The 19,020-nt window shown below is 36.6% G+C and overlaps 1 protein-coding gene across 3 annotated transcripts in view; it reads left to right on the top strand.

Moving 5' to 3' along the window:
• ESR2 (estrogen receptor 2) overlaps positions 1–19,020 on the top strand; it is a 103,819-nt gene that overhangs the window by 4,911 nt on the left and 79,888 nt on the right. For 2 of the 3 annotated variants that reach the window (XM_001377800.4, XM_007472992.2), the window contains exon 2: positions 18,255–18,737. In XM_001377800.4, coding sequence (XP_001377837.1) covers positions 18,304–18,737 — 434 coding nt within the window. In that variant the 5' untranslated portion in view covers positions 18,255–18,303. Of the gene's footprint in view, positions 1–15,899; positions 18,738–19,020 lie in introns of those variants that run through there. The other variant, XM_056810874.1, reaches the window with a different exon arrangement.

Here is a 19,020-nt window from a genome sequence, read left to right as displayed (position 1 = left end):
AATTAAGAGTGGAACAACCAACAGGGGGGAAAAAATCTTTACATGTTTCTCTGAAAAAGTTCTCATTTCTAAGATAAAAGTTACTGATTAAAATGTATAAGAATATGAGCCATTTGATAAGTGATAAGCCATCTGATAAGTGGTCTAAGGATATGAGAAGGCAGTTCTCAAATGAAGAAATCCAGACAATCTATAGTCATGTGAAAAATACTAATCTGAATGGCAAAGATGGTGAAAAAAGAAAATGTCTGAGGGGCTAGTGGAATAGAACTATATTGCATATGGATGTACTGTTAATGGACTTGTGAATGGCTAAAAGCATTTTGGAAAACATTTTGTAAATATAAACAAAAAGTTGCTAAACAGGTATTCTACCACTGAGCCTTTACCCAAAAGTGATTTTTTAAAAAATAGGAAAAGGTCCTATAGGTATAAATATATTTTTGATGGCTTTTTTTTTTTTTTTGCCAAGCAAGAATTTGAAACTAAAGGAATGCCTGTCAACTAAGAAATGGCTGAGTAAGTTAGGGTAAATGAATGTGATTGAATTGGGCTATAAGAAATAAGGAAATAGATGATTTCAAAGAGACATGAGAAAATTTATATGCACTGATGTAGAATGAAGTGAGCAGAACCAGGAGAACAACAACATCAAAAAAAAAGGAACAATTTTGAGGACTTTTATAAACTGATGCAGAATGAAATGAGTAGATCCAGGAGGACAATTTATACAATAACAACATTGTAAGACAAACAACTTTGAAATGTTTAAGAACTATATAACTCTCCATGATTCCAGAGAATTGCTAATGGAGCATACCATTCATCTCCTGACAAGAGAGGGTTTAGGTTGCAGAATGAGACATATGTATTTTTGTATATAGTCAATAGGGAAATTTGTTTTATTTGACTATACATTTACAAGGAATTAGATTTTCTTTTTTCTTCAGTGGGGTGGGTGATGGCAAGAAGAGAAAATACTCTTCTGTTAATTAAAAAAAAACAATTAAAATGAGAGATTGGGGTACTATAGAAGAGGGATGTTGCATATGTTAATGGAGGCCACTGTTAATTTACTTAATAGTTTTACTTTGTGTTACAAGGTGGGAAAATCTGTAAATGTTTGGAGGTGGGGAGAGAAGAAGGATAGGAAAGGAGAGACAGAGATGGAGGAGAGTCTTGAAGGAAGCCAGAGGAGCTAGGAGACTGAGATGAGGAGAAAGAGTGTACCAAGCATGGGAATAGCAAGTGAAAAGTTGAAAGATGGGAATGTTGTGGGTGAAAATTAGCAAGAAGTCCAGTATAGCTGAATCATTGAATTCCTGGAGGGAAATAAAGATTGAAATGAGCTAGGCTATTGATTTTTAAGAGCCAAATAGGGAATTTTATATTTGATTAGGGAGGTAATAGAGAACCATTGAAATTTGGAATAAGGGATGGACTCTTTAAGAGCAGGGATTATCTTTTGCCATTGTCTTTCCGGATTTTAGCACAATGCTTGGGATGTAGTAGGCACTTAATAAATGCTCTTTGCCTGACCTTTTTGGATTTCTTTGGACTTTCAAAGTTCCTACTTGACTCTAATTGTTTTTTAGCAGGAATACTTCAAGGTCCTCTGCTCCATTAAAAGTTCTCCTTTCATCCTAACCCCTATAGGATTATAATAAACTTTTCAAGGTAAATCTATTCTTGGTTGTAAAACCATGTCATTGGCCATGACCCTGGTGATATTTTCCATGAGAAATCTTCATTAACGCTGCCTTGGAGTCAGAAACCAACAGGATACTTGTGTCTCGGAGGGTCATGCCAAAAGGCTCCTAGCTTATTTGCCTTTGTTGATATTTGCTTTGTTGGTTTTCCCCTTTCCCATTGCCCTTGGGCTTCTGGTTAATGATGTGCAGTGCTAGGGTGAAAAAAATCCTTACTAAGGTTATTTTTTTATAATATATTTTTAATGAAAATTTTTTTCATTTACAAGCTTTTATTTTCTTTCTGATTCATTCACCTTATACCCCTCCCCAATCTGGAAAAGAAAAAAAAAGAAAAGAAAAAAGCAAAATGCTTGTAACAAATATGAACGATCAAGCAAAAAAATCACATATTGATCACGTCCAAGATTGTGCATCTCATCCTTTATATTTAGACTTATTACCTCTTTTTCAGGAGGTGAGTAACATTCTTCATAATTAGTTCTCTGGGATAATGATTGATCATCAAATTAATCAGAGGTTTTTAAGTCTTTGAAAATTCTTCAACTTCATATTGTTATAGTATAGATTATTTTGCTGGTTCTTCTTCACATATTCAACATGTTTTTCCAGATCATTTCTTATACAGCAATAGTATTATATCACATCGATATGCCATCATTTGTTCAGTCATTTCCAAATTGATGAGTACTCCTTCAGTTTGTAGTTTTTTGCCACTATAAAAAACTTCCATAATATTTTGGCACATATAGATCCTTTTCCTAGATTTCTTTTGGGATATAGAACTGGTATCATTGCTCTAATTATCTAGATCTATATTTATTCCTATAAAGAGTGTTTGGTATTTTTACTCATATAAGTTCCTTTTTGTATATTGGTAGGTAGACTCCCAAGTCTTATATAATTGCCATAGTTATTTTAAATGCACTTTATTTTTTTTTTAGTGCTGGGTTTTGTTGGTAATATACAGTGATATTGACTATTTTATATCCTGCAATGTTGCTGAAGTTATTAAATTAATTTTTAGAGAACTCTCAAGGTCTCCACACCATAATATCATCAGAAAAAAAATCAATAGTTCTTGTTTTGTTTCTTGTTTGCCTCTGATTATTTTCTCAACTTCATTTTCTTGTCTTAGAGTATAACTAGTATTTGTAACACTATCAAATAGTGGTAATAACTGATATCTTTGCTATACCATGAATTTTATCAGAAAAAGCTCTATGCCCATTACACATAATGGTGACTCTTAGATTTAGACATACATCCATAATATTTTCATAGAGATTGTATCACTTTGCTACTCACATCTCATCAGTACCCTTTGTAGCTTCTATGACTCTGATTGGTAGGCTGGAGGACAGAGGAAAGAGCTTCTCCCAAACTCTCTGTTTAAAGAGGACTGAGAAGTCTAGCCAATTTATTTTTCTGACCAGCTGCACTCCTAGGGATTCACCTTCCCCCTCATTCTGCCCCTCTTCTCAAAATCTTCTCTTTTCCACAGCTTTCTCTTATGTGTTGGCGTCCCCTAGTAGACTGTAAGCTTCTTGAGGGAAGGAACTGTTTTCTTTTTATAATCTGTATTGCACAGTACCTGACACATAATAGGTTGGGTTTTTTTTTTAACCTTTTCTGTCTTATAGTCTATACTAGGTTTTACTTCCAAGGCAGAAGGAGCTAGGGTTAGGCACAACTATTCCTAATTTTAGTGGTAAGGGCCACACAATTGGGATTAAGTGACTTGCCCAGGATCACATATCTTGGAAGTGTCTGAAGTTAGATTTAACTGTAGTGCTTCACATCTTCTGCCTCTTTCTCTATCCACTGACCCATCTAGCTGCTGCCATAATAGGCATTTAATAAATGCTTATTGTATTGTTTTTTGAAACATAGGCATAAAATATTTTAACAGCATGATGATTTTTACCTCATGTAAGGATGGCAAGGGGATCTTTGTTGGAATCCTACATTTTTACTGACAGGCATTGAGGTGACAGTTTGGACAGCAAAGGATTGTGGGAGAGGAATTGGCTGAGGACGATTATGGTGAGCCCCAGGTCTTCTAACTCAGGACTGGAAGCTAACAGGTTCAGTTTCTGAGTGGTGGCTGGGGGACCCTTCCTCCCTCCCCCCCCCCCCCAAAGGTACGAGAAGACCTTGATTTTCTGCCTTTGATCCCAAAGCTGTTTCCTACAAAGATGTCTTTCTGCTGTTTTCCTTCACCTGCCATCAAGAATCACTGACCCAGAAGAAGTCTTTGGCTTGGACTCTCTCAAAGTCAGAGCCAGCCTCCTGGCTCCTCTTGGTCTCCCCTTGCCTTCCCTAAACTGTTTTATGATTCAGCTTTTAGGATAACAAATTGCATAGAGTTAGAAAGAGCAGTCAGTTTGTGCAAAGGGGCTGAGGCATTTGTGGCCCCTGGCAGGAGGCAGCTTCTTGAACAGCTACTGTGTGTACAACCTGACAGGGCAACCTTTTCCCTTCCTCCTTCAACCCATTACCCTCTCCCTCAATTAAAACCTTAGTATTCAAGTATGATTTGGGGTTTGGATTCCCTCTATAACTGGGAGGGAGGTTGGGTGATTGGAGGCAAGACTCAAAAATCGAGTCCTGCCTCTTTCTGGGACAAACCCAGACCAAGCCTGCCACACAACTCCACTGAGGAAGACAAATAGAAGCCTTCCTCAGAAACTGCTGGCAGCGGAAGTGTCAACTTTTTCCCGAAGCTTGTGCTCTCATTAGTGCTCAAGGATATAGTCTGTTAAAATAGCCCTTGAGAAAGGAGAGAGAAAGTCGCCTTTATTTCTCTCTAGAGGTAACCTCTAACTCCTGCTTCATTTCGCCTAGGGAGGGAGAGATCTTGCTATTCTTCCCTCCATCAACAGGATTCACCTCAATCTCCATATCTTCCCTCACCACTTGGTTCACTCTGCTGTTTCACTGGTGATTACTTCCTTCCAGTGAGACAACCATCCTACCCTCCCTTGTTTTTTACAGGTGGCGAAGCCAGCAAGGCTAGAACGTTACAGTCTCAGACACGTCCCAGCTGTGTGACCCTGGGCAAGTCACTAAACCCCATTGCCTAGCCCTTACTGCTCTTCTGCCTTGGAACCAATAGGTAAGGGTTTTATTAAAAAAAAAAAAAAAAGAACCTTATAGTTAGAGCTGACTGGGGGAAGGGTAGCCATCTTGGAATAGCAAAAGTCATAGTCCGCCAGCTACTACTGCTCACTCCAAGGGCGGGGTGGAGTTTCTTAAAGGGCCAGACTTAAAAGTCAGAATAGCAGTTTTTGTTTTTTTTTTTCTTTGAAGAGGTTTCTGTGGGTTGAGGGCAAGAAACTTATACCAGAAGGTTACAGTAGCCTGTGCATCTGTCCTAATGGTGGCACAACTATTCCTATGGTTATATGATACTTTCTTTTTTTCTTTTTTAACCCTTACCTTCCATCTTAGAATCAGTACTGGGTATTGGTTCTAAGGCAGAAGAGTGGTAAGGGCTAGGCAATGGGGGTTAAGTGACTTGCCCAGGGTCACACAACTGGGAAGTGTCTGAGATTAGATTTGAACCCAGGACCTCCTGTCTCTGGGTCTGACTCTCAATCCACTGAGCTGCCCCCTATATGATACTTTCTGATTTAAATGAGTAGTATCAATATGAACATGGCAGATAACACAAATTTAAAGTTCCTGTGTATATATGGTCAATATCTATTCTCTATAATAGGAACAATAAATAACAAAAAGAATATTATCATAACTGTACATAAGAAAAGCTATTCCCCATTTCTCAAATTCCTCAAATATCTGAAATAATAAGAAATTCATCACCTTTAATTTATATTTGTTTTGTATATCATAATACCAGTAATGAGATCTCTCTCTGTCTCTCTCTCTATCTGTAACTATATCTGCTCCACCTGATTGAGTCTCCCACCATTACTTTTCCAATAAAATTGACCTACTTTTGAAACCACTACTATTTAACTACCTACCTACTATGCTAAGGAAGGTTCCCCATATTTCTCTGTCTCTCTCTCATATTTTTAAAATAAGAAATTGATGGTGTATTTTTCCAAAACACCTTTTTTCTTTTGATAAATTACATAATTATTTTGTTCTCCTAAGTAATATGGTCAATTATATTTATAGTTGCATTCCTGGAATAACACCATTGTATTTCTTGATCTTAACCCAAAATGGGGTCATGAAGAGTCAGATAGGACTCAAACAACTGAACCACAAACATTTCATCACTGTTTGATCCAAGGTGAATTTCACGTTTTTGCTGGAGAAGGTGTGTGGGAGCTAGTTGCTCTTTGTCAAATGAGGCAGCTTTCTTTATTTCTAACTATTTAATTGGCAATGGTTTCCAATCTATCAACTACTTTAGAGAAAAGGAACATAGATAACAATTTGAAGAGTTTGAAGGAGGCTTAGAGGTCAGTCAGTCCAAATTTATAGATAAGAAAATTGAGCAACCAAGGTCACATGAGTATTAAGAAAGATAGCTAGAATTTGAACAAAGTGCTTTTTCTCCAAATCCTCTTTCAATTTCATTTAATAGGTACCGATTTTTTGCTTATCTGTGGTTGGAGGATAATGATTCAGCAAAAATTTTTGATTATCTCCTCCTCCCCATTTTTAGCCATATTTTTCTAGTAGAAGCCATTTGGATTTGATAGGTAGATATGAAAGATTCTCATATAAAAGAAGAATGATTTTATTGGTGCAGAACAGAGGTGTCGAGCATGTGGCTGGGTGTCACTATACAGTACTCCTGAGTGCAACCTGGACCATATTAAAATGTATTTGGGAAGTATTTAAAGAAGTAAATAAAAATACAATAAAACATGGATAATACTAATACATGATTTTCTAAGTCAACTTATAGCTGGCAGGCATCTTATATGCAGTTTAATTGAACCCTGTTTTATTTGAGTTCAACGTCCTTGGTGTAGACAATCTCTACTGATTTGGGGGGGGGGGTTTGGGGTTTTCTTGGCAAAGATTACTGGAGTAGTTTGCCATTTCCTTCTTCAGCTCATTTTATGGATGAGGAAATTGAGGCAAATAGAACTAAATGACTTAACTAGAGTCATGCAGCTAGCAATTTTCTGAGGCCAGATTTGAACTCTGGAAGATGTCTTCCTGACTCCAGGTCTGGCACTGTATCTATCCCACTGTGCCACTTAGCTGTGCCAGGGTTTCTGATTAGGATTCTGATTAATTACTAACAAGCTTTTTAACTCAGGTATGACCAAGGACTTCAGGCTAAGTATTGCCCTTTCATTATTTTAAATATTTAACTGTTTTCCTAATATTATTTTGTAGCAGGTAACCTGAAAAGGGAAATGTATGTGGCAGGGATGGAGGTGGGAAAAAGGAGGGAGTGAAGTATATTAAAGTAAGTAGACAACTGGAGAAATGACAGAGGTAGCTCTGTATCTATATCTATATCTCTGAGGATAACCATGTACTTATCTTGTCCATGGTAATTCTGTGTCGTCTTACTGTTCAGGCACAAAGACTTTCATTTCTCACTGGAATATCAGCCAGCACTTTAGAACACTTTGTATAATCTTATATATACAGAAAGATTTCCCCTTGAATGCCCCCATCATGCCCCACAGAAGGCAAACACAGGTGCGTGTTTTAGGGGAATGGGATGGAAATGTCTTTAGGCAGAAGGAAAGGATTGTTAGCATAGAAGAAAAAGGATCAAAGAGTTTAGACATTGCTGATTTAATAAAAGAAAGTTACATTTGCAGGATAATTAACCCTCAAAATGAGGATGTTCAGGTATGTCCCATGTTGCTGACCAGTGGAGGTATCCTGCCTTCCAGAGCCAACAGTTAATTGGCTCAATGGTTTAGCATAGGGCTTGTCACAGAGTAAATGATCATTACCTTATTAAGTAAATTTGGAAAACCCTATCCAGCAATTTGCCTTGTGAAGGATGCTGGGGACCATAGTTGTGTCCTATGAGTTTGCTGTGAAAATCCTTAGACAAAGTGGTAAATGTGGAAAAACATTGGGAATAGATTCTCTCTATACAAATATTTCTCTAACACTTCAGGATCACATTCTCCCCATTTCACCTGGTTTCTAGAGAATATGTTCAGACTTATTTGAATTCTTTAAATATAACGGTTATAGTTATTGGTTGGACAATACTTTTATGAAATTATGTGGTCACCAATATTTATTATATCTTGAGTCAGAAATTTATTTACAAATATTTACAAAATGGAGAGGAAACAATAAAGTAGAGAAATATGAAGAGGTTAGAGAGGTTATCTATCTTAATCCAGGCAGAGATTAATTAGCTCTCAACCAGGAAGGCTGGTAGTGAATAACCACCAGGCCTTCTCCAAGATGGAAGTTAGTCACTCCAGAAACTAGGAAAGCTGTCAGCCTTTCACCCCACAAAGTAGTCCAGGAGTCAGAGTCCAAGTAGAAGCTAAGCTCCAAGCCCCCGATCCAAGCCTAGGTCTCCAGCAAAGCTCCTTTGAAGATGATCTCCAGAAGACATTCTCTTCAAACTATCTTCTCAAAGACAATCTGCTCTGAGGGAGTTTGGGGCTTGCTTTTATAGTGCTGATGGTGTCAACTCTTATCAAAGGCCTCTCAAGGTGTCAACTCTGATCATAGGATTCACAAGTTTCTGGAGTTGTGGAGTTCCATTTTAGTAAGAGACTTGCGAACTCATCCATCTAGTTCAAGCTTTTTGTTGGTTCAATCAAAAGGTAGACAAAGGAGAGTTAATCCTGTCTCCAGTCTAGTGAGGTACTAAGTATGAGTACTTAAGTTAGTGTTAAACTCAAGATAGACAACAGAGTAAAGAATTCTTTCACAGTATGACATTGACCCCCCAAGTTTGTGTCCATATGTGGCATGACTGACAGATAAATGCTTGCGATTATCCCAGAGCTGGTTTACTCCTTGCAAGTCCCTAGACTTTGGGACTTGGGCACCCTGGAATTCCCAGAAGCTTGCTTTTTTTGAACTTTAAAAATTAACAAAATATGAATCACCAGTCCCTTTATCTAAAATGGAAATGAACAAATGCCCATTTCTTAGGTCATATGTCAGCCTCAAAGGGAAAAATCCCAGGGTCTCTCCTGTCAAAATATCATCTCTCATTGGTTGTCAAACCAAAAGAGAGTAGCCAAAGAAAAATGACTGAGGTTTTGCTTGCTAGTGCCATGAAAGGTACTTTTCAGTTTTGGCTTTATAGTTATTTGAAAAGGTTTCTTTTATCCATATGGTTAGCAGACTTAAGTAATAAAATGTCTATTTATGCTTTATGCTCATGTCTTTCCAAGTTATTTACTTCTATTAAACATAATCAAGACTATTCCAGAAGCAGGCTCCTTAGCCTCTTTCATATGGTGAGTAACATTAGAGATGCTCTGTGCATGTTCCAGGTCCTCATTACATATACAAAAATAAAAGATATTGGCAGATAACCCTCTTTGTGTGCAGGGGCAGGAAGCTATTGTTCCTTTCTCCTTTCTTATTTGAAAGAAAAAATACCTGAAAACTTAGACATAAAATCCAAAAGTTGGAAAGGACTCAAGGTCACCCAGGCCAATGCATACACAAAGCATGAATGCACAATGTTCTTAACATTCAATTTTTGCTTGAAGATTTCCAGTGATGGGAAATCCTCACTATATAAAAGATAAAATGGATAACTTTGACATAAATTGGAAAGTTTAACACAAATAAAATTAATGCAGTTAGAATTAGAAAGGAAAACAATAATTTGGAATTTTTTTCTGAAAGTATCTCTGCTATCAGATATAAAAGGATACCTAAAATATATAAATAAATGATAAAATATATATGAACAAGAGCTATTCCCCCAATAGATAAGTGATCAATTACTAAATAAAGGTAATTTTCTAAATGTGAAATATTGATTCTTGCATCTATAATAGAAAATGCTTGTATCAACAATAGAAAAATGCCCAAATCACTAATAAGAAATGTAAATCAAAACAACCTTGAGGTTTTACTTCATACCCATCAGACTGACAAAAACAAAAACAGTCAATGTTTGAAGACATATGTGTAAAAAGTCTACTAACATACCTCAGCAGAGCTGTGATTGGGTCTGAGTATTCTAGAAAATAATTTTTCAGTAATACTAAAAAGTCATTAAATTATAAATTTTCCCAATAATATTCTTACTAGATGTTTACCCCCATGGTTGTCAAAGATAAAGTTCCCATATATAGAATCCACATTTATAGTGTCACTTTTTGAAGTAGAAAAGAACTAGAAGAAAAAAAGCAAATTTCATCAATTGGAAGATGACTAAACAAATTATAGTATATGAATATAATGCAATATTGCACTATAGAAAAGATGAATATGTAGAATTCACAGAAATTTTGTTTGTTGAAAAGTTGTCTAACTCCAAATCTGATACTAAGTTGTATGTGTATAAAAATCACAATTTTATCAGTCAAGTTGGTGTGGCAGCTTTTGTTTATTAACTATTAATCATAGCACTCTCTTTTTGGAACTCTATATTTTCAAATTAGATCATTTCTGTATTGCTGTGCTGAGAAGGAAAATTTCTCCTCAAGGTGAAAATGAGTGATATGATTGATCCTGTCTCCTAGAGAGATGAATATAACATCTTAAATTTTGTGTTCACTCTTCAACTAGGTAATGAGAAGTGTCATTTCAAGTTACAAATTTAAATGCTACTTTTCACTGCTCTCTGTATCCTTACTTGTACTCGTCCCTTCAAAGGACAGTTGTGCAGAGAGGCTTTGAATTCTCATCCTTGGTTGAAAATTTTCTATTTAAAAAGATTTCTTGTTAAGACAAAGAAAGCCTTTTATAATTTTGATTCTTTTCTATTATATTAGTCTTGCTTGGTTAAACATTTTTGTTATTTTTCCTCTTCAATTTAGTGCCTTGCTAGATTTTTCTTTGGGCAGCTATGTGGTACAATGGAGAGAGTGCTGGTCCTGGAGATAGGAAGACTCATTTTCCTGAGTTCAGATCTGGTCTCAGACACTAGCTGTGTGACCCTGGGCAAGTCGCATAACTCTGCATGCCTCCATTTCCTCATCTGTAAAATGAGCTGGGGGAGGAAATGGCAAACCACCCTAATATTTTTGCCAAGAAAACCCTAAATGGGGTCATGAAGAGGGTCAAACACGACTGAAAAATGACTGAACAACAGTCTAACTTGCATGAAGGCAGGGGGTTGGATACTACTATTCCTACTATGGAGTGATGTCGATCTCACATTCCTAATTGTTGTGGGGAGAGCCCCATATGCTTTGAAGAACTTTGTAGGGTCTGGACATCCCCTCTGAAAAGGGAGACTTGATTGTTTTCTCCCTTTTTTCTTTCTCCTTTTATTTATTGTTTTTAAGTACCAAGACAAGAAATTGGTACACTAAAACTTTGTGAAAGGATTGAAGTATGGAAAAAGTTAATTATCAAATCTGATTATGCACTATGCCACATAGACTTTTCCTGAGAATGTTTAGTACAAAGCACTGAAGAAAACATTTAAGAAGGATGTTGAACCTTTCCAAGTTGCTATAGAGCTATCCAAGATTTGAGATTATGGGTTTTGCCAAATGCTCTTAAATAGATTTCCTGAGAGTAACAAACTTTATAGTAGTGGGGGTGGTGAGGAATGAATCTAAGGGTTGGGAGGTGATTGAATCAATAATTCCATCCCACTTAAATTACTACCCAAATGTTCTAGTTTAGATACCCTTATTAGATGAGAATAACTTCAGTGAATTCATCAATCAACAGAAGCACCAAACTAGTTGATAAAAGTCCTTAGTCAGTTTGGAAGCAGTGAAAACAGTTGGATGAAATGATGTTACAGAGGAAGTGTATTAGGGCAGCTGGGTAGCTCAGTGGATTGAGAGCCAGGCCTAGAGACGGGAGGTCCTAGGTTCAAATCTGGCCTCAGACACTTCCCAGCTGTGTGACCCTGTGCAAGTCACTTGACCCCCATTGCCTAGCCCTTGCCACTCTTCTGCCTTGGAGCCAATACACAGTATTGACTCCAAGAAGGAAGGTAAGGGTTTTAACAACAAAAACACAGTGTTGGTTGAGGAGACTGGGTCACATTCTGAGGACTTGGACAAAATACTAAACCAGCTTGTAACCCAGCATTCTAGAGTTGGTTCAGCATAGTTATGGAAATAGCTTTAGCCAAGCCTTTGAGAAAGAATTGCGTGTAGGAGTGTTTTATATGATTCTGTTTCTGCCTATGTGAAATATTTTCTTTGAATTGTAAGTTCTGTGTTTTGGCTATGACCTCTCGAAGTTTTTTTTTTTTTTCAGTTTGGAGATTCTTTAAGCAAGTGACTAGTTAATTCTATTTTCATTTTGTCCTCTAATTCACATAGATCTGGGCATTTCTCCTCTTCTTTTTTTAAAAAATTTTAAATTTCAATTCTGAACTTAAACACCATCCCTTCCCCCAAATGAAAATTTCCACATACTAAGCAGAGCACACACAAAAGAACTGAGTATGAAATAGTCTGCATTACATAGTATTTTTTAAAAATAAGAAATTATATATTATTTTTAAAACTACTTTGCTTACCTAAGCTTCTTTGTGTTCTTAGTGCATTTTAAAAGTTGTTCAAATGATCCTTCTGACCACATTCAGCCTTATTTTTGTTAACTCTTCTTTTGCACCTCTCCTTATCATGTCTAATTTAAAAGAGGAGAAAAATTGCTTAAAACAAAATGAAAATAGTCAATCAAAATAAATACACCCAGTAACTATGTCCAGAAATATTTTTTCTGGCCTTTGATTTTTTTCACTTGTGTGTGTATGCGAGGGGAGTGTGGGAGTAGGTAACATGCTTCTTCATAGTCCTATATTATGATTGGTTATTGCTTTGATCACAGTTTTTAGTTTTATTTAAGTTGCTCTTTTTTATATTGTTCTTATCCTTGTATATAATATTCTCCTCATTTTGGTCATTTCACAGTGCACTAGTTCATACTACCCAGAATTCTCTAAAATAGTTTCTTTCATTAATTCTTATGAGTTAATAATATATTATTATATTTGCATGTCACAGTTTGTTCAGCCATTTTGCAAATGATATCATCACTCAGAACCTAGTTCTTTGCTTTTTTCTTCTTTTAGTCTCCTCTTTGGGATTGGAACTTTTCTTTTTTGTAAATATTTACTTTCCAGTGTTATTCTCCCTCTTAATCTGTTCCCTCATCCCTGCTTGTTTCCCCATTTAATTTTATGTGTTGCTACATCTGTTTATATGTATGTTTGTGTATTCAGTCCTCCTTTGTCTATTTCAGATGAATGAAATTCTTCTGATATTTGATTCTTGTTCCTCTCACCTCTTCTGCCATGTTTCATACTCTTCTCACATATCCACTTTTTGAGAAGTACCAAGTTCCAATCCCTTCTAGCTTTTTACACTCATGTATTCCTTTTACCTTCTCTTCTTATTCTTTTCTTAAATCTAGTAGCATAGAAGTTTTATTTGTAACTCCTTAGCCTGGAGTTAATGAACTTGTTTTAAAAAAATATTTTGATGAATTTATTTCACCCTAAATGGTTTCTTTTGTAATCAATTCTATTTATTTTATCTGATGTATTTAAAAACATTATTCTGAGATGAATACCAAAAGTTTATTCAGGTTGATAAATGTCACAGAAAAGGTTAAGAACTTCCTGTTCTATTCCATTTGAAGAAACTGAAGTTCTGAAGGGACCCATTTCTTCTTTCCCTATTAGAATGTCAGTACTGCATCATCATACACCAAATTGCTCAAATAAACTTACCTTATTGTGTTTTTCTTGAAGCTTATGTTTATATTTCATAGTTCCTACTTAGCTAAATTCTTTCATCAGAAATGCTTGAAAGTCCTCTAGTGAAATTATATTTTTTCCCTTGTAGGATTATATTTGGCTCTCAAGGATAAATCATTTTGTTATACTCTTTTTTTTCTCTATTTAGAATATTATATTCTAAATGTTTTTCTTTTTTTACAGTAGAAGCTTCCAGTTATGAAATGAACCTGTTGATTGTGGTTCCTTGGAAATTGAATTCATTCTTTCCAATGTTTGATTTTTTTTCTTTTTCTGTGGAAGCTCTGGATTTTGACCACTCCTAGGATGTTTTTCTTTTAGGTATTACTTTCAGAAAGTGATTGGTGGATTCTTTGTATCTTCACTTGATCTCTGGGCTAATTAATCTGATTAGTTTTCATTTAAAATTTCTTGTGATATAGTTAGGCTTTTTAAAAAAATCATGGGTTTTGAAGAATCTAATACTTCTTTGGTTATCTCTTCTTAATTTGTTACAGGTTAGTTTTCTCTTTAAAAGCCTTATCTTATTTTTCAGAATCAATACTGTGTATTGGTTCTAAGGCAGATGAGTAGTAAGGGCTAGGCAATTGGGGGTTAAGTGACTTGCCCAGTTTCACACACCTAGAAAGTGCTTGAGGTCATATTTGAACCCAGGATCTCCCAATTCTAGATCTGGTTCTCAATCCACTGAGCCACTTAGCTGTCCCCTGTTCTAATATTTCTTGACATATTATTGTTGTTTTATGTTTGGTCATTAAATTTCAGTGAGTACCACTGGGGTATGGTTTACTACTCTCTAATCTAACTTATTTATTCTCCCATTTTTACTAGAACTTTTCCTTGATTTTTTAATCTTTTTTAAATTCTAGATATTCATCTTATCCCTGTGGAAAATCCATTTTTTTCCTTTAGGTTTCTGTTTGCAGTTATTATGATGATACTCTCTCCTTCTGGGTTAGATTTTGAGGTATCAGTAGGTGTACAATAATTCTTTATAGTGGTGGATACTTTCTTTGGTTTACTTATTTCTTTAGCCTTAGCTGGGACCAGGGCCAGGCACTGCCTCCTACTATATTATTGGATGAGAATAGTAGTACCTGCTTGGTTTTACCCTTGGGACCTTAGTTCCTGTGCTGTTCTCTACTTCCTGGAGTTGGATTTCTCTGAAATGCTTAGTCAGAATGCATAATATTCAGGGCTCTTTATGGTATCTGAAGACAAAGGATTAGGAACCTCAGCACCTTGGGATTTCTTAGTCTGGGTGCTGCTATGCCCATACAGATTACAGCTGCTCCTGGCACCTTCAAATCTACCCCTTCTGGGTTTTCAGCCATGTTGGAGATTTCTTAGTGGGGCCCTCTGCTCTGGCTACCTCTAGACTCAGAGCCCTGTCAGCTACATGTATTTCCTGCCCATCCCTGGTCTCACTATGAAGCTGCCTTGTTTGTCTAATATGGGTTCTAGTTTTGCTTACAGTCTCTTTTCCTATTGACTATAAGCTCTTTTAGTTTGGGTAGGGAAGAACTTGCTAACTGTACTTTCTCCATGAGATTTTTTGATGATTATTTGAGATTTTTTTTTTTTATGCTGATTTAGGTATGGGGATCTGCATAATTCTTTTTTGTGTTTTTTCAAAATGTGCTTTCCAGTTTTCCTTGGTCATAGTTTTTGGGGAGTCCAGTGATTATTTTTTACCCTTACATTTTAGGATCAGTACTGTATATTAGTTCCAAAGCAAAAGAATGTTAAGGGCTGGGCAATAGGGCAGGGGTCCCCAAACTACCACATGAGGCCATGTATCTGGCCCCCACCACACTTCTGGAAGGGGCACCCCTTTCATTGGTGGTCAGTGAGAGGAACACTATATGTGGTAGCACCACAAAGTGCAGGGTCACTCACATACAGTGCTACTTCCTGTGACATAATCCTTTGCGTGATGCCTTAGAAGGAGGTGCTGAGCAAAGGATTATGTGACTGCACACTGGAAGACTCAGCATGGTGAGCTGCGATCTGAGGGAGGGGATTTTGCATTGTGTATACTGCTGCCTGGTTAGGGTTAAGGTTAGGTTTTTATAGTCCAGCCCTCCAACAGTCTGAGCGACAGTAAACTGGCCCCCTGTGTAAAAAGTTTGGGGACCCCTGCAATAGGGATTAAGTGATTTGTCCAGGATTACACAGCTAGGAAATGTCTGAGCTCAGATTTGAATCCAAGCTCTTCCACCTCTAAGCCAAACCCTCAAAGCACTTGTCCCTCCCCACCTCCCCCCCCCCCCCCCAGTAATTGTAAAATGATTTTTTATTGACTTTTTTTCAGGTCATTGGTTTTTGGTCATTGATACGATATCTTACATTTTCTTCTTTTTTCAGTCTTTTTACTTTTTCCTAATTTTTCTGGTTGTCTCCACAAGATTTCACATAATTTCTTCATCAGCAACCAGTTCCTCTACATCTAGAGTAGCAGTTCTCCTCTCTATGCTTCGATTTTTTGAAGGTTGAGATTATCATTGAGTCAAGCTAAACAATTTATTAGTTGTGATGCTTCTTTTCTATCTATAAAGAGAACTCCAGCAGATTATTAGGTCATTGAAATTCCCATCACTACCATATCATGCCTCCATGACAGGCTTGCAAATCTGTTTTCCCAACTCATTTATTTTCTTTTAAGTCCAGGTGCTATATAGTATACTCCAGTGATAAAATTGTTTCTCTTTCTGCCAGTGTTGATCTACCAATTGCTCTCCACTAAAGAAATCATTCTGTTTTCTAGATTTCCTTATGAGTGTGTCTTCTTTTCATTCGCTTCTAGGGGAAGCAGTCATTTTGAACATATATAAGGCAGCTGACTATGGCCAAGAAATCATGTATTTTCCACTGTGAAATTCCCCTATTTCTTTATACTTTATAGCAGTTAGATCTTTAGTTCTTTGTCATTTTGTTAATGTTTGTTGTGCTCAGCTTTCTTGGAGAACTGCTATAAAGCTACTAAAGGGTTTTGAATAAGTAGTATAATCAGATCTGTGCACTAGGAAGAATTCTCCAGTAGCAGTGTAAAAGAATGAAGTCAACGTAGGGAGGTCAGTTAGATTATTACAATCGTCCAATTGAGTTGATAGATTCTAGAAATACATTTTGGAGATGGAATCGCCAATAATTGCAAATGATTTGATTTGGGTGGAGAAGGATGAATTCAAGATGATTCTCAAGTTCTGAACCTAGACAATGGTAAGAAGATCAGAAGAAATTGAAGAAGATAGGCAGTGGTGTAGGGTTTTTATTTGCTTTTGCTTTTTTTTTTTTTAAACAAACAATGAGTTCAGATATGGACATGTTAAATTTGTGACCCTGCAAAGTATCATGATGGAGATACCTAGCAGGTGGTTGAAAATTCAGGATTAGAATTCTGAGGTGATATTGTGGATGGAGACAATATATTTGAGAGTCATCTTCATAGGAGGCAATACCTGAAATCCTAGGAGTAGAAGAGATCACCAAGGAAGAGAATGGATTGAGAAAACAGGACAGAGTGGTGGAAGACCCTTACACTTTAAGATGTGATGAGAGGAAATTAGGAAAGAACATTGTCATGGAGCCAAGGTAACAAAGTGGAAAGGGCTATAAAGTTGAATGCCACAGAAGACTCAAAGAAGGGGAGATCTGAGAGAAGGCCAATGGCCTTGGAGATAATGGATGATGCTGGTGAGAGTTATTTCAGAATGGTTGCAGTGATAAGAGTCATATTGCAGAGTTTTAAAGAGTGAGTGGATAGGAAAACAGGAAGACCAAGAAAATACTATTTTTTTCTAAAAATTTGTCAGTATATAGAATGAGAGATATGTGACAGTAGTTTGAGGGGGTATGGGAAAAATACTATTTTGTTCTGAAAACTGTATTAATTATTATATTGTTTTAAATCTAGCTTTGTATTAGAAAATGGTCTAACCCAAAAGCTTACCATAGAGGTCAGACTGACCTCAGTGATGCTCCAGGGAAACCTATGGCTGTTAATGGATGCTTAGATCCTACCCAGTGCTTGTTTTGGGTCTACCCAGGGCTTGTTCAGGGGTACATGGAGTGATCGTTTTCTTTTCTGCCTATATTCCACCCAAAGCTTGTGTGTTGGGTTCCCCAAATTAGATAAAATATTTATATTTGCTGATATATGTCTCAAAGTGCCCTTCTTGGAAACTACCTACTGCCAATTTTGGTCAGTCAAATGTCCTTATGTCCTCATTTGAATGCCGTTTTTTCTGGCTCTCTCTTTCATCTAATAACTCCATAAAATCTTTCTAAACCTGCTTCAGATTTTGAGATTTTCAATTAACTGGAATAAGAGGATAAAGGAATAAGAGGATAAAGAGGATAAAAAGAGAGAGAGAGTAGAAATGGAGTTGGGGGCCTATCTCCTTCAGGTAGATGGTAGAATATTAATTTTCAGGTAGTGTTTTTTTATATCTTTATATTCTCAGTCTAGTGCATATAGTAGGTGTTCATGTTTGCTGGTTAGCAACCCTCCTTGGCATTTGAAACTTTTTTCCTTCTTCTGTTTTTATAGTCAAAATGGCAAGTGGTCAGACTTATCTACAGATTAAATTATTCTAGTTATTTTAATGTTTCATCAAAGGTCTTATTTCTCATCTCCTTAGTAATTATGCCTAAATTAGAAATATCAGCTCTAATGCATCATGCTGTATTTGTTTTTCTAGCTGAAATTCCTGCTGATAAGTGTTTGAGTAAGAGACATTTGGCATCATAATGTCTCTTTGTGCATCTTCTCACAAGGAGTTTTCTCAGCTGCTCCCCATTCAAGATATTGGATGTAACAAAGCCGAAATCAAAAGCTCACCATCTGGTCTTAGTTCTCCTGCTCCCTACAACTGTAGCCAAGCTGTCCTGCCACTGGAACATAGTCCCCTTTATATTCCTTCATCTTATGTGGAAGGCCGCCATGAATATTCAGCGATGGCCTTCTATAGTCCCACTGTGATGAACTATAGCATTCCCAGTAATGCCAATGACTCAGAAGGTGGAGCCGTGAGACAGACAACCAGCCCCAATATATTGTGGCCAACTCCTGGACATCTCTCTCCTATAACACTGCACTGCCAGTCATCACTCTTGTATGCAGAACCCCAAAAAGGCCCCTGGTGTGAAGCTAGATCAGTGGAACATGTTTTGCCTGGGAACAAGTAAGTCTACTCTTGCTTCTGACTTGTAGTCTTTGGTATTATTTTATATGACTGTTTTAGTGAACATAAGGCATTTTATTTTACATATTTAAAAAATTTCAGGGGTACATGGAGTGATCTTTTTCTTTTCTTCCTATATACATTAAAGCTATCTTTCCAGAACTAGCTCTACTCTTTATTACTTCTATTAAATCTCATTGATTTAACCTCCCTTTCCTTTAAACTAACAAAGTATTTGTGATACAATTTAGCACTCAATTACATATTATTTACTATGTACTAT

Source organism: Monodelphis domestica, chromosome 1 (assembly GCF_027887165.1).
Source record: "Monodelphis domestica isolate mMonDom1 chromosome 1, mMonDom1.pri, whole genome shotgun sequence".
NCBI classification, from domain to species: domain Eukaryota; kingdom Metazoa; phylum Chordata; class Mammalia; order Didelphimorphia; family Didelphidae; genus Monodelphis; species Monodelphis domestica.
This window is presented reverse-complemented; position numbering and strand designations above follow the sequence as displayed.